General features: G+C 42.1%; 1 protein-coding gene across 1 annotated transcript; it reads left to right on the forward strand.

The window, feature by feature from the left end:
- Positions 1 to 13,037: 13,037 nt before the first annotated feature.
- LOC311589126 (olfactory receptor 6E1-like) lies at positions 13,038 to 13,979 on the forward strand (the record flags this gene model as incomplete). Its single annotated transcript, XM_084767415.1, has 1 exon — positions 13,038 to 13,979. One exon carries the CDS (start codon positions 13,038 to 13,040, stop codon positions 13,977 to 13,979), a length of 942 nt encoding a protein of 313 aa, XP_084623541.1.
- Positions 13,980 to 14,322: the final 343 nt, after the last annotated feature.

Genomic DNA, 14,322 nt, shown 5'->3' on the forward strand with positions numbered 1-14,322 from the left:
TCAGACTAGGGAGATAATTAGATCCCATAAGATAACTGTTAACTATTTTTATAAAACTATGTGTGTTTCTTAGTTTCTCTCTTAACCTAGTTACCACACAAATAATTAAGACTCTTCTATATTTGTTTAATAATAAGCTTCACAACACAATAACTGAGCAGTTACTACCCTACTCTTAACCCTCTATGCTAATTGGTTTCCTCCAAGGGTACATCCCAGAGATACTTGTCCTTTGTAGCTTTCCTGTCCCAGCTTCTTCTCCTGATCTCTCCTGAACTTTTCCTATGGATGAATCCCCTACTTCCTCCTTCCCTGGCTGGCAGGAAGTCCAGCCCTAATCTCTCTCCTGCTCAGTGATTGGCCATTAAGTTGCTTTATTGGCATACCAGGGGATAAGTGTTGGGGAGCAGTGTTCACACAACATTGAGACAGGAGATTCTCAGAACAAGTATTGCAACCAGATATGGTGGTGGCAGCTACAGAAACCAACATTTGAATTACCCAATAACCTTATGCCTACATAACATAAAGCTTCATGTCTCCATCACCACCCCCAACTCAGGCTGGTTCTATCTCCAATCATGTGCTCCACAGCTCCTCCACATGGTCATTCCAGCTATACCCTGTATGTGACCCCATCCCATAAATGACTTCACCCCACACTGATCCTGGCCTCCTCTACCTCTGGTCTCATATGCTATAGACACTCCACCTGATCCTCCAGCTACCGCCCACTCTACCTGGGGACCAGAGCACCATAAACGTTCCACTTTCTCCTCCAGCACTGGTCCCTAACCCTCACCTCCTCCCTATCAGTACAGGCTTTGTTCCATAAAGCCTCCTCCAAGCTACCCCAATTGCCACACCGTCTTGAGATTCCAGTCCAGTAAACTAAGAATACATACCAAAGGACAACCAACAACCTGGTACATAGACATACACGCAGGCAAAACAATCCATATGCATAAAAATAATTTTAAAATAAAATAAACACGTGACTGAATGTAAAGAGGACAGGAATAAAATTATTCATCTCTAAGAAAACACAAATAGCTGAATGAAACAATGAAGAGAATTAATTCAGGATGGAATCTAATTCAATTAAAAAAAAAAAAGGAAACAGTGAAGAAACCCAAAACTGAAATGAAAAACTCAATAAGATTAACTAAATATGAGTGGGAAGTTTCATTAACAGAAGAACACACACACACACACACACATACACACACACACACACACACACCAAAAAAAAAAAAAAAGAAGAAAATAAAATAAAATAGGGAAGAAAAACAAAACAAAACAAAAAACCAGAGGACCACATAGAAGACAGAGTATCTGGGCTTGGAAGACAAAGTAGAGGAACTGGATCATTCAATCAAAGACAATAATACAGTTTTTAAAGCACATGAACATAGTGTGCAGGAACTTTGAGATGCCATGAAAAGACCATATCTATGAATTATGGGCATTGAAGAAGGAAAGTAATTTCAAGTCAAGACATGGTTAGCATTTTCAGTATAGTCATAGAACAAATAGGCAGGAACAGGGTAAAAAAGCCTCATGAAATATTATAGTTAAAACAGTGAGAGCACAGTCTGAAGAAAGGAGTCGTCACTTTGGACCTGGTACTCAAGTGAAAGCTACGAGGACAAGGTCCGAGTCACCTATAAAAGCAAGCCAATCAGAATAATGGCTGATTATTTGATGAAAACTTTAAAGCCAGAAATGTCCAGAAAGACGAACTCCAAGTTCTGAATGGGCACAGGTGCTAGCCCAGGCTATTATACCCAGATAAACTATCTATAAATAAAAATGTTCCATGATAAAAATAGGTTAAAGGAATAGGTGGCCACTAGGCTACTTCTACAGAGGATAGTGGGAGAAATACTTTGGACTGATGAAAAACATGTACACTCCAGAGGTCACAGGGCAAAACAAACACAACCGGGACAGTTAATCAAAAGAGATTAAAAAAAACAATCACAAAGTTAAGAAAATTATAGGAATTAACACACACATTTCGATAATAACTTTGAATACTAATGGTCTCAGTTCACCAATAAAAAGACGGATTAGCAGATTGGATTAGAAACAGGAGGCTTGCTCTTGCTGCAGGAGGATGGAACACACATCAGCATCAAATAGAAACCACCTCAAGGCTGGGAAAATGCGTTACAAGTAGACAGAAGTAAGAAACAAGCAGGTAATTATCAGACACAAAATAAGGTTTCAAACTAAAACCAGTCAGAAAAAAATAAAGTCACTTCGCGTTCAGTAAGGGAGCAACTCATCGAGAGGACACGAGAATTCTAAACATGTAGTCTAAACACAGATGTGCTGAGCTTCAAAGAACAATACTACCAGAAGTGAAGCCACAGGTTAACCTCAACACAGTAATAGTGGGAGATTTCAGTACCCTACTCTTAGCAAAACAGAGGTCATCCAGACAAAAACCAAGCAGAAAACATTAGAGTTAAATCAGAAATAAAAGGAACATAATAGACATATACAAAACATTCCGCCAAACACCAAGGAATCTTTTCATCAGCTCATAGGACATTCTCCAAAATAGAACAACCCCTACAATACAAAGCAAACCTCAACAAATATAGGGATTTGAGGGGAAAAAAATCAAAGTAACATTCTATAAGAAACTGTGCTGTTTCTGAGCACAACCTAATAAAGCTACATATCAATAACAATAAAAAAAAAACTACAGAAAGTGCATACACTCATTAAGACTAGACACAGGCAAAAAAAAAAAAAAAAAAAAAAAAAGACTAGACGCAGGCTATTGAATGAAATGAATCTCAGAAAAAACTGAAAAAGAAATAAAAACTCCGAGAAATGAATGAAAATGAAAACACAATATACTAAAATCTGGAGTATTATGAAGACAGCCCTAAGAAAAAAGTTTATAGTCTCTAAGGACCTAAAAACAAAACAAAACAAAACAAAAAAAAAGCAAAAAAAAAAAAAAAAAAAAAAAAAAAAAAAAGAAAAAAGGAAAGGAAAGAACAAAGAAAGAAAGACAGAAACAAATACAGAGAGAAGGAGATCTGACCTGGACTTGCACTTCTTTCTTTACTAGCAGGTCTCTGAAAGGACCAGGGAATCAGATGATGGGCAGGAAGTCTTGTGCAAGCTATGACTTATGTTAAGCAAATTTATTAAGAAGTACAGCATCTTACATACTACTTGTATGTGCAGAGGGAGAACGAGACAGAGTCAACAAAACATAACCAAGAGAGCACAGGCTGCTTCAGACACAGCTGCGTTAAGGGCTGATAACCACAGCCTAGGGGAAAGAGGTGACCTCCCAGGAACTGCAACCTTGACTCCTTCGCTGACTTGGCCTCAGCCCCAGACTGGACCTTGCCAACTCGGCCCGGGGACAAGGACACAGAACTGGCGTTCTCTTTGTCATTTCCTCAGGGCCTGTGAGAAAGCCTTGGATTGGTCGAGCTTCCAAAAGAGGTCTCCGTTGGGTATAGTGGTAGACACTTTTAATCCTAAGGCTCAGGAGTCTGAGGCGGGCAGATCCCTGTGAGTTCAAGGCCAGTCTTGTCTACACCGTGAGTTCCAGGACAGCCAGGGATATATAATGAAAGCTGTCTCAATAGTAAATGAATAAAAAGTGAGATATCAAATAGCTTACTGATGCATCCTAAGGCCTTGGCAAAACAAGAATAAATCAAAGTTCAAAGCTGTAGGAAGAGAGAAATGCTATCAGAAGAGAAATCAATGCAACTGGAATTCAAAAGAAAAATGGCGGAAGAGTTGATGAGGGCGGGTGAGATGCTCGGTTGGTAAAGACACTTGCTGTCGAGCCCACAACCTGACTTAGTCTCCGAGCCCACACGGTGGAAGGGGGAGAACTGACTCCTGAAAGTTGTTCTCTGTCCCCTACAAATGTGCCCTGGCTTGCTTTCTCCATCTATACATAAACAAAACACATAAACCAGCAACTATAATAAAATAAAAAAAATCAATGAAACAAAAAGTTGGTTTTTTGAAAAGAGAAACAGGATTGATAAAACTCCTAGTCAAATTAATGTAAAGAAAGGTAGAGAAGATCAAATTCATAAAATTAGAGGTGAAAAAGGAGACAATACAACAAATACCAATGAAATTCAGACAATTCTTATCCCACTATTAAGATATAGATCTAAAAGAAAGCAATGGATTTCTAGATAAAATGATCTGTTAAAAGTTAAATCAAGATGAAATAAACAAATACATAACCTGTAACATGATTAAAACAGTAACTAAAAGTCTCCCAACCAAAAATACCCAAGACCAGATGGATTCAGTACAGAATTCTAACAGAATTTCAAAAAGAACTGATACAAATAGTGCTCAAATTATTCCATAAAACAGGAAAAGAAGAAAAGCTTTTAAACTCTTTTCATGAGACCAGTATCATCCGGATGACAAACTAGATAAGACACATCAAAGAAAGAAAATTACAAACAGATATCCCTGATGAACATAAATATAAAAATTCTCAGTAAAATATTTGCAAGTCAAATTCAAAATCATATAAAAAGATAGCGTTCATTATCAAATTGGTTTCATTCAGTGATACAAGGACAGTTCAATATACATAAATAAGTCAAAGTAATTCATCACATAAGTGGACTAAAAGACAGAAATCACATAATCATCTAACGCAGAAAAAAACTTTGACAAAAATCCAACATCCCTTCATGATAAATGTCCTAGAGAATCCAGGGATCCAGGCGACATATATCAACATAGTAAAGACCGTATGTGACAAATGTATGGACAATATCACACTTAATGGAGAAAACTCAAGGCCTGTCAGCTAAGATCATCCACTCTTTTCACTCCTAGTTAGCACTGTCCTTGGAGTTTTAGCTAGCACAGTCAAAAAAGGAAATAAAAGGAATAAAAATAAAGAAAGTATTCAAAATATTTCCATTTGCAGATGATACGATTATACACATATGGAGCCCTAAAGATTCCATGAAAATAAATGCTTAGAGCTGATAAACACCCCTGCCAAAGTGTCAGAATACGAAATTAACGTAAAAGCCCATGGCCTTTCTATGTACCAATGACAAACATACTGAAAAAGAAATTATGAAATCAATCCCATTTACAGCAGCTACAAATACCCAAAGATACAAAAGACTTTGACATCCCATCTTCACTGGTGAAGGATGTTGAGGAAGACATGAGAGGATGGGAAGAACGACCATCAGGAAAATGGCAACCCTGTCAGAAGTAACCTACAGATGTAATGCAGTCCCTGCCAAAATCCTTAGGTCACTTTTCACCAATACGAAAACAAGAATCAAAATTTGTATCCAAATCAGACCTGAAAGGAATACCACCAGAGACACTTTGCTAGGCAGCCCTGTGTAGTCAAGGAGCTCTAGGGCCTCCAACAAGTTAGAGCCTCTGGAACAGAGGCGACGGATCGCTGAGTAAAGATGTAGCCATGTAAGCCAGGTGGCCCGAGCTTGATAACCAGAACCCAGCTGGATGTGGTCGCACGCATCTGTACTCCCAGCACCTCTACAGATACAGCAGGCAGAGAGGGGAAAATTGTTGAGAAGCTGCAGGAGTAGCTAGACTGGAGTATGACAAACAGCAGCAGAAACGAGAGAGAGAGAGAGAGAGAGAGAGAGAGAGAGAGAGAGAGAGAGAGAGAGAGAGAGAGAGAGAGACTTTGCCTCAACAAAGTGGAAAGTGAAAAACCAAAAAAACAATGCAAAAAGTTTGCCTCTGACCCCCACATATGCTGCTCACATATACACACATGCATGTCTACTCTCTCTCTCTCTCTCTCTCTCTCTCTCTCTCTCTCTCTCTCTCTCTCACACACACACACACACACACACACACACACTCAAAAATAAGTGAGATAATCAACAACAAAAAACCAAAAGAGGGTTGGGAGATTCTCAAAATAACGGCTATTGCTATTGCTCTTGGCTCCCCACCAGAGCTTAACGGTAAGACCCTATTGCTGAAGACAGCACACACTTTGTTCGTAGGATATGGAGAAATGACGTTGCTACTAACCAGAAAGAGTATCTTCTAGGCAGCTTTCACCGTACTGGAAAGCGCTAGGCAGCCTGCTGGAAGAGAAACCATCAACAGTTTTACTCATGAGCTACAACGATGACAAACATGGCCAATTATGATCATGTGTGCAATAGTGGCACAAATGTTATGGGGACAACCACACTGCTTCCCAGTGGGATTTAAGGTCTGCTCCACAGAAGTAAACCCATGCCTGTTGCTGTAATTCTGGCCAATAGCCTACCTGCTAGTTGGAAAGCTCATAGACGCCAGAGGTGAACCTACTATTATTTTGCTAAATGGATGTAGTATCAAACTGTCATCAAACACACAAACCCAGATACATAGCTTAGTGTGGGTCTTAGACCTCATCAAACAAGTTTCTTTGTGCAGTGGACTCAATAGGGAGTGGGAGGAGAGGACGCAAAGGTGGAAGGGGGGGGGTCTAGCAAGAGTTAAGAGAAGGAATGGGGTAGATATAATGTATGTATGAAGTTCTCAAATAATTAATAACTTTAAAATGCTCAGTGGAGCCTTGGCTCCCCACCAGAGCGTAACGGTATGTGTGCGTATGGCGCATGCCTTTAATCCCAGCACTCAAGAGGCAGAAGGAGGCGGATCGCTGTGGGTTCGAGGCCAGCCTGGTCTACAAAGCGAGTCCAGGACAGCCAAGGCTACACAGAGAAACCCTGTCTCGAACAACCAAAACCAACCAACCATACAAACAAAAACAAAACAAAACAAAAATGCTCAGTGGTTAAGAGCTCTACAGGGTCCAAGTTTGATTCTAGTTCTCACATTGGGTGGCTCAATTGCCTGTACTCCAGTTCCTGGGGATCTGATGCCTTTTTCTCACATGTACCTGCCCACCCACCTACATACACACACACACACACACACACACACACACACACACACACACACACCCCTCAAAGAAAAAAAACAACTTTAAAAAAAGTTTTAAACCTTTACACCCTTGGCCCTGCAATGAGTGGGGTCCCCCAATTCTTGAGATGCCCTTGAGGTATCATTCCTACTGTCTCAATGCAAAAGGCGAGGTGCCTACTAGGCAGACTCCAGGTGTTAGCCACCCTGCCCCATCAAGGATAAAAAGACACTCCAGTCAAATTAACAGCCTCCCAATTAATGCTTTAAAAACGTGTATAAAGAGTGTATAATTAGGACCAGCCAGGTGGTCCAGCAGGTGAGGGCACTTGTCATCAAACCTAGCAGCCTGAATTTAACCCCTAGAATCCACATGGTGGAAGGAGAGAGCCAGCTTTTTCTGACCTCCACAAGTGCATGACAGAATCGCATGGGTACATGCATGAATGTGTATGCATGTGTGTGCACACATAAACATTAAACATAAAATAAGACATGTGCTCATTCCTGCACTTGTCACACAAACTCCTAAAAACTATCTCATTTATTGCAATCAATTTTTTTTTCTTTTTGTTTTTCGAGATAGGGTTTCTCTGTGTAGCCTTGGCTGTCCTGGACTCACTTTGTAGACCAGGCTGGCCTCGAACTCACAGAGATCTGCCTGCCTCTGCCTCCCAAGTGCTGGGATTAAAGGTGTGCGTCATCACCGCCTGGCTGCAATCAAGTTTTATCAGTCAGTTTTTATTAAAGATCTTCAGGTTTTATCCAACATAGAAACAGTTTGGGTTGCCAAAGAAAAAAGTGGGGTTACAAAATAATTATAGTTTGACTGGACAAAGCACCAAGATGGAAATTATTCCAGGACCCTTACATGATTTTCCTGTGGAGGCTGAGATGGAAACTATCCCAGGACTCTTACATGATTTGCCCATGGAGGCTGGTAACCATTCATCCTCAGTGTGTAGTCCAATGCCTAGAACAGGGCAGGTGCTCAATAAACATGTCTAAGTAATAATTCATTAATTAGCATTTCTTCACCCCACACACTACTGCTCACCCTTTGCAGCTCAGCTTTCCCTAACTTTATCAGGAACATTTTCCCTCATTGCCATGGACTGAGTCTTTGTGGTCCACTAAAATTCACACATTGAAGCTTAATCCGATGAAAGTTATAGGACGAAACCACTGGAAAATAATCAATCTTAGCTAAGTCATGAAAGTGTAGAGAGAAGAGAATAGGGCTTTCTCTATCTGTGCCACAAGAAGATACAGAGAGGATACTGCAAGGCAAGCATCCCTCACAAGTCACTGAAGCAGGTGGCATCTGCATCTTGGGACATCCCAGCCTCCAGAGCTATGAAAGGTAAGGGTCTATTCCCAAGAGGTCACAGTATTGTTACAACAGCCCAAAGCAGACAGACACCCATCCTTTAGTCTGGGTCAAGGACCCCCCCCCCAAGATGTTCTCTAGAGCACTGGTCACAAAGGCAATTAGTTGTCTGGTTATTTTTAATGTCTCCTTTCCCCCAGGACACTCTGCTTTAACAGAACAGTGTCTGTCCCGCAGTTAAGCAACCAGCAAAAGCTGTGCTGGATGTGTTAATTGGGTTTCTCTGTCCCAATTAAAACTTCATTGGCAGTTTTTGGGCTTTCTTGGCCAGAACAAAGTAAACTTCCAGTCTGCGAGTTGAAATGAAGTAAGAGGGAAGGGACCTTCCCAGGTCCCTCTTCTCACTGACGGTAATGAAGCCCAAGGGAAGCAGAGCTCCATCCAGCAAGGAGAGAGACTCTCGGATGAGTTAAGGATGAGCTGTGCATCTTTGCACACCTCTGAATTTCCATGGAGACCAAAGAGAACTTCTAATACCTGAGGCTTCTTCCCAGTCCACAAAGACCAAGGGTCTACCATGATTACTTTATTCCAGAATCTTCTGTGGGCATGATGGGCCTGGAAGATCGTGTGCAGTCACACGAGTCATCCATTGATGCCTGTCTCTCTAATATAGGAACTATAGCTGGATATTTGACTTTCTCAGGAAGTTGGGCCTGCAGTGACACTTAGGTCGGGAGCACTAGTAGCCACCTTAGGAGCCGGTAAACTCAGTTCTGTTAATTATCGAGACACAACTCATTTCTGGGAGGATTGGGGAGGGGGTGCTGCAAGAGGGATGGGTTACTGGAAAACATGAAGGTTTGGTGGCACTTGGAGTGTAACAGGACAAGATCTGCCGGTGTCTGTGGTCTGCAGAACATCTGACCACCCTGGAGAGTCCATCTTATAAAAGTCTGGTGAGTCCTTGATGAAGCCTGGTCCTTTAAACAACATTGTAGACTCAGAAGCTCCCATGAAAAACAGTAATTGTCAAGTACTGCAGCCATCAGGGAGTAGGGTAATATGCTTGGTGCGATGCTGAGAATGGGGGAAAGTGGCTTTTAGGATCCTGCAGCACACCTGGTATGCCTCCAGGTGTGTGCTGGTGGGCTGCAACACACCTGGTATGCCTCCAGGTGTGTGCTGGTGGGCTGCAGCACACCTGGTATGCCTCCAGGTGTGTGCTGGTGGGCTCCCGCACACCTGGTATGCCTCCAGGTGTGTGCTGGTGGGCTCCCCCACACCTGGCATGTCTCCGGGTGTGTGCTGGTGGGCTGCAGCACACCTGGCATGTCTCCGGGTGTGTGCTGGTAGACTGCAGCAGGCCTGCTTCTCTGGCTCTTTCACAATTCCCAAGTATCTTACCTATGTGCAGATCAGGAAGCACAGTATCCCCAAGGTTTTTTTTTATACTTTGCTTTTTTAAAAAATACATTTAAAATTAAAACAGAAGCACACCACTCTTCCCCTTCCCTGTCCTCTCTAGGCCCCTCCCAGTATCTTTCTTCCAACCCCTCACAACCCTCTTCTCAAACTGATAGTCTCCTCTTTGGTTGCTATATGCATATCTAAAATAGCTATGTATATGTCTGCACAACTATATAAATTCAATCTAAAACAGCTATGTATATGTACGCATATATATGTAAGTATACGGAGGGAAGATATTTTCACAAGGTTCTACACCTGGACAAAGATTTATGGGAACAAATGGTTTCTGGGAGAGAGAGAATTAGCTCTCCCAGGAATGAGCCCTTTATTGTTTCTTTTTTCCTTTATTGGTTTTTTTCCATACATTCAACCATTTGCTTCCTTTTTGTCGCTAAAATGTTCGATTCAACTCCAAACCCAAGTAAGCTTATCACTCCCATTTCTCTTATGTTTGGATTTAGACTATTGTACAAACAATAACAAAGAAAGATAGAAAATGCATAGAACCCTCTATCTCTGCATGTCCATTTTCTATCTTAGTTCATCTCCAAAAAACCACATATTATACTCACCTATAGTGTACTATGTTGTCATTTCTCAGATTCAACCTGATCACATTAGTTTCTCCTCTTGTCTGTGACAGAGTCCACTTCCCTGACAGGAAGAAGCTTGCCTTGATCCAGGTGTGATGGCACACATCTGTATTGCTTGCCTTGATCCATGTGTGATGGCACACATCTGTATTGCTTGCCTTGATCCAGGTGTGATGGCACACATCTGTATTGCTTGCCTTGGTCCAGGTGTGATGGCACACATCTGTATTGCTTGCCTTGGTCCAGGTGTGATGGCACACATCTGTATTGCTTGCCTTGATCCAGGTGTGATAGCACACATCTGTATTCCCAGCATTTTAGAGGGTGAGGCAAGAGGATTGCAAAGTTGAGGCCAGTCTAAGAACAATGTCAACTAGTGTAACCGGAAAGAACAATCACTTAAAGTGAAAATACATTCTCTAAAATTGAGACTGAATCCATGAATAGCTCTGAATGGCCATTTATATTACTATTTGTTTTGATTATTAAGGATATTATACAAAAGCATTAAACACAATAAAATGCATGTGTTCTTATCCACATATAGCTTTTTAAAAAATAGTAGCCAAATAATTACAAAAAGTTCGTTATAATGATGTTTTATTTTTATTAGTATGAGAAGGAAAGGGGTAAAATGCATAATCTGTGAGCCTAGTTGTATAAACCAATACATTGATGGTAAACAATGATAGAAAAGTGCAACAGGGAAATACAAAATAGAACTGTGGCGCTTGAAAGCAGCTTCATGCATGCTAGGTAAGGGCGGCCCCACTGAGCTACCCTCCCAGCCCTGCGTCCACGTCTTCCTAGACTGGGAGCAGAGAGAGGGCTAAGAGGTGGAAAGCACGTACTGCTTTTGAGAGGACCTGAGCTCACTCCCAGCATCCACGTTGGGCAGCTCCAGGGGCTCTGGCTTCTGAGGGCACCTGTGCCCACATGCACTCAGACCCAGACAGATAGACATAGTTAAAAATATAAAACTAGATCTTCAAGTTAAAAAAATCCTCATAGATGTTGTCTGTGTGGAGCTAAAGATGAACCTTTTTATTCCTTTTACTCTAAGTTCCTAAACTTTCCATAATGAGCTGTTAATATTTTATATTTATTATGATTATGATTATGATTATGATTATTACATGCCATAGGGCAAGTATGGTGGTCAGGGGACCACTCTGTGGACCTGGTTCTGTCCTTCTACCTTTATATGGGTCCCAGGGATCCTATTATGATTGTGAGGCTCACATAGCAAGTGCTTTCCTCACTGAGCCATCCCAGCAGCCCACAGATAATATTTTTTTTATAATTTTGACACATTTGGAAAAATATATTCCAGTAAATATACTATATATTGTTATATTACTCTTACATTATTATCCTACTAATTTTGGTCACGAAGGAAGAAATGAAAATCGGTGACATTATGCAGCTGCTTGCTCCGTGTCCAGCCCCAGCCATGTATCGGCATGGATTGTTTATTTAAATCTTGCAAGAACTTTCCCTGGGTTTTGTTTTGTTGTGGGGAGCTGCCCTTAGTGGCTCATGGCTTAAAACATAGGCAATTCCATCTTGTCTGTAGCCTCCATTTTCTACCCCTCTGCCTGGCATGTAGCAGGCTGGGTCAGCCCGAGGCCGCTCCACCCGGTCTGGGAAACCACTTGCTTATCTTAGTTTTGCAGCTGTATTCCCTCAGAACTTACTTCCTTATCTCGAAGTTTTTACTACTGAGATAGATAGCCGAACATCTGCCATTAGGTGTCCATAGCAACCCTGCCTACCCAAATACCCTTGCCCCCGAGATTGCCTATAAAAACCCTGTGAAATTTTTCTAGAGAGACGGCTCAGTGGTTAAGAGCCCAGGCTGCTCTTCCAGAGGTCCTGAGTTCAATTCCCAGCAACCACATGGTGGCTCACAACCATCTGTAATGGAATCTGATGCCCTCTTCTGATGTGCATGAAGAGAGAGCACTCATACATAAAATAAATAAAACTTTTAAAAAATTAAAAAAAAGGTATTTTTCAATAAATGAGGCTTGATCAGAATCTTGACTTGCCTCCGTTTCCTCCTGTCTCCCATCCCTTTTCACTCCTGCACCCCCTCCTAGGGTCTCTGTTTGAAAACCCCTTGGGCGGCACATTTTGTTTTGCTTTGTTTGTTTCTTGTTTTTCATATGGATGGAATGAGATTCTTAAGCTGTGGTAACTGGGATTCAAATCGCTCACTATCTTTTCAGCTAAAGCGCCCTTCATAGCAAGCTTGGTGGGCTCTCCATCAACAATGGTAGTGAAAATCTTTCATTCACAGGATGTGGATTTGCAGTAGGAAGTAGGACTGAATTTAGGGGAACTTTTTAACAACATTTAAATGAATATGAGAAATAGCATCTTATCTAAAATAGTGAATAAAATTTACTAGCAGGAAAAAATATGTAATGTAAAAAAGTTGTTGAAAAAATCTGGGGGAGGGTAGAAAAATTGCCCCTAAATTTCTAAAATGATGTCCAAATTGACTCTGTTAGAGCTCTGAATCACCAGACTGTGGAGCGAGAAGGCGAGAGCTGAAAACTCTAACGGGCTCCTCCAGCTGAAGTGTTGTGCTCCTTCCTCTGGGTTTTTCTTCCTTGTATTGTCCTCGCGTGCTCAGAAGTCACAGGCCCTGATGTGAGCATAATCCATGAACATCCCCAGAAGAGGTGGGAGGAGCCATGGAGAACAGCACCACTGTCACTGAGTTCATCTTGCTGGGACTGTCCAATGCCTGCGAGCTGCAGATGTTCATCTTCCTGGGCTTCCTCCTGACTTACCTCCTCATACTGCTGGGAAACTTCCTCATCATCAGCATCACCCTTGTGGACCGGCGCCTTCACACCCCCATGTACTACTTCCTCCGCAACTTTGCTGTCCTGGAGATCTGGTTTACCTCTGTCATCTACCCCAAGATGCTAACCAACATCATCACAGGACATAAGAGCATCTCCCTCCTTGGTTGTTTCCTGCAGATGTTCCTCTATTTCTTCCTGGGTACCACTGAGTTCTTTCTGCTGGCAGTGATGTCCTTTGACAGGTACGTGGCCATCTGTAACCCCTTGCGTTATGCCAGCATAATGAGCAAAAAAGTCTGTGTCCAGCTTGTGCTTTGCTCATGGATGTCAGGATTACTTCTCATGGCCATCCCCTGTTCTATCATCATGCAGCAGCCATTCTGTGGCCCCAACATCATCAACCATTTCTTTTGTGACAGCTTCCCACTCCTGGAACTCGTATGTGCTGATACAAGCCTGATAGAATTCCTGTGTTTTGTTTTTGCCAATGTCAACCTCCTGGGCACTCTGGCTGTGAGTGCCACCTGCTATGGCCACATTATCTACACTATCCTGTGCATCCCTTCAGCAAAGGAGAGGAAGAAAGCCTTCTCAACTTGCTCCTCTCACATCATTGTGGTTTCTCTCTTCTACGGCATCTGTATCTTCATGTACGTCCGATCTGGCAAGAGTGGGCACGGGGAGGACCATACCAAGCTGGTGGCGCTGCTCAACACTGTAGTGACACCAACACTCAACCCCTTCATCTACACCCTGAGGAACAGGCAGGTAAAGCAAGTATTTAGGGAGCAGGTGAGCAAGCTGCACACGTTGAGCCAGACATGAAGAGATACCGTCGCCTACACACCTGACCCCTCTGCTAATGAAACTTGTCCTGAGAGTCGATGATCTCCCCCTGAGGGGAAGTTTGTGTGATGTGGCCCTAGCGTACCGTGCTTCTTGACATGTGTGATACTCACCCTTTGCATCTTGTTCAGAGAAGACAGAAATTCCAATATCACAGTACTTCTGTGTGTTATGTCTTGATATTTCGGACCCTAGCCTGTATAGGAATTTTATAATCTCCCTTTTCGTAAATGCTGAGAATAAACTTGGTCCTTCTTTGCTACTTCTTTTCAGATTTGATAAAAGTATGCCCAAAGAACAGACGTCAGAAGTATTGTATATG

Source organism: Acomys minous, assembly GCF_964271855.1.
Source record: "Acomys minous genome assembly, chromosome: 18".
Taxonomy (NCBI): Eukaryota; Metazoa; Chordata; class Mammalia; order Rodentia; family Muridae; genus Acomys; species Acomys minous.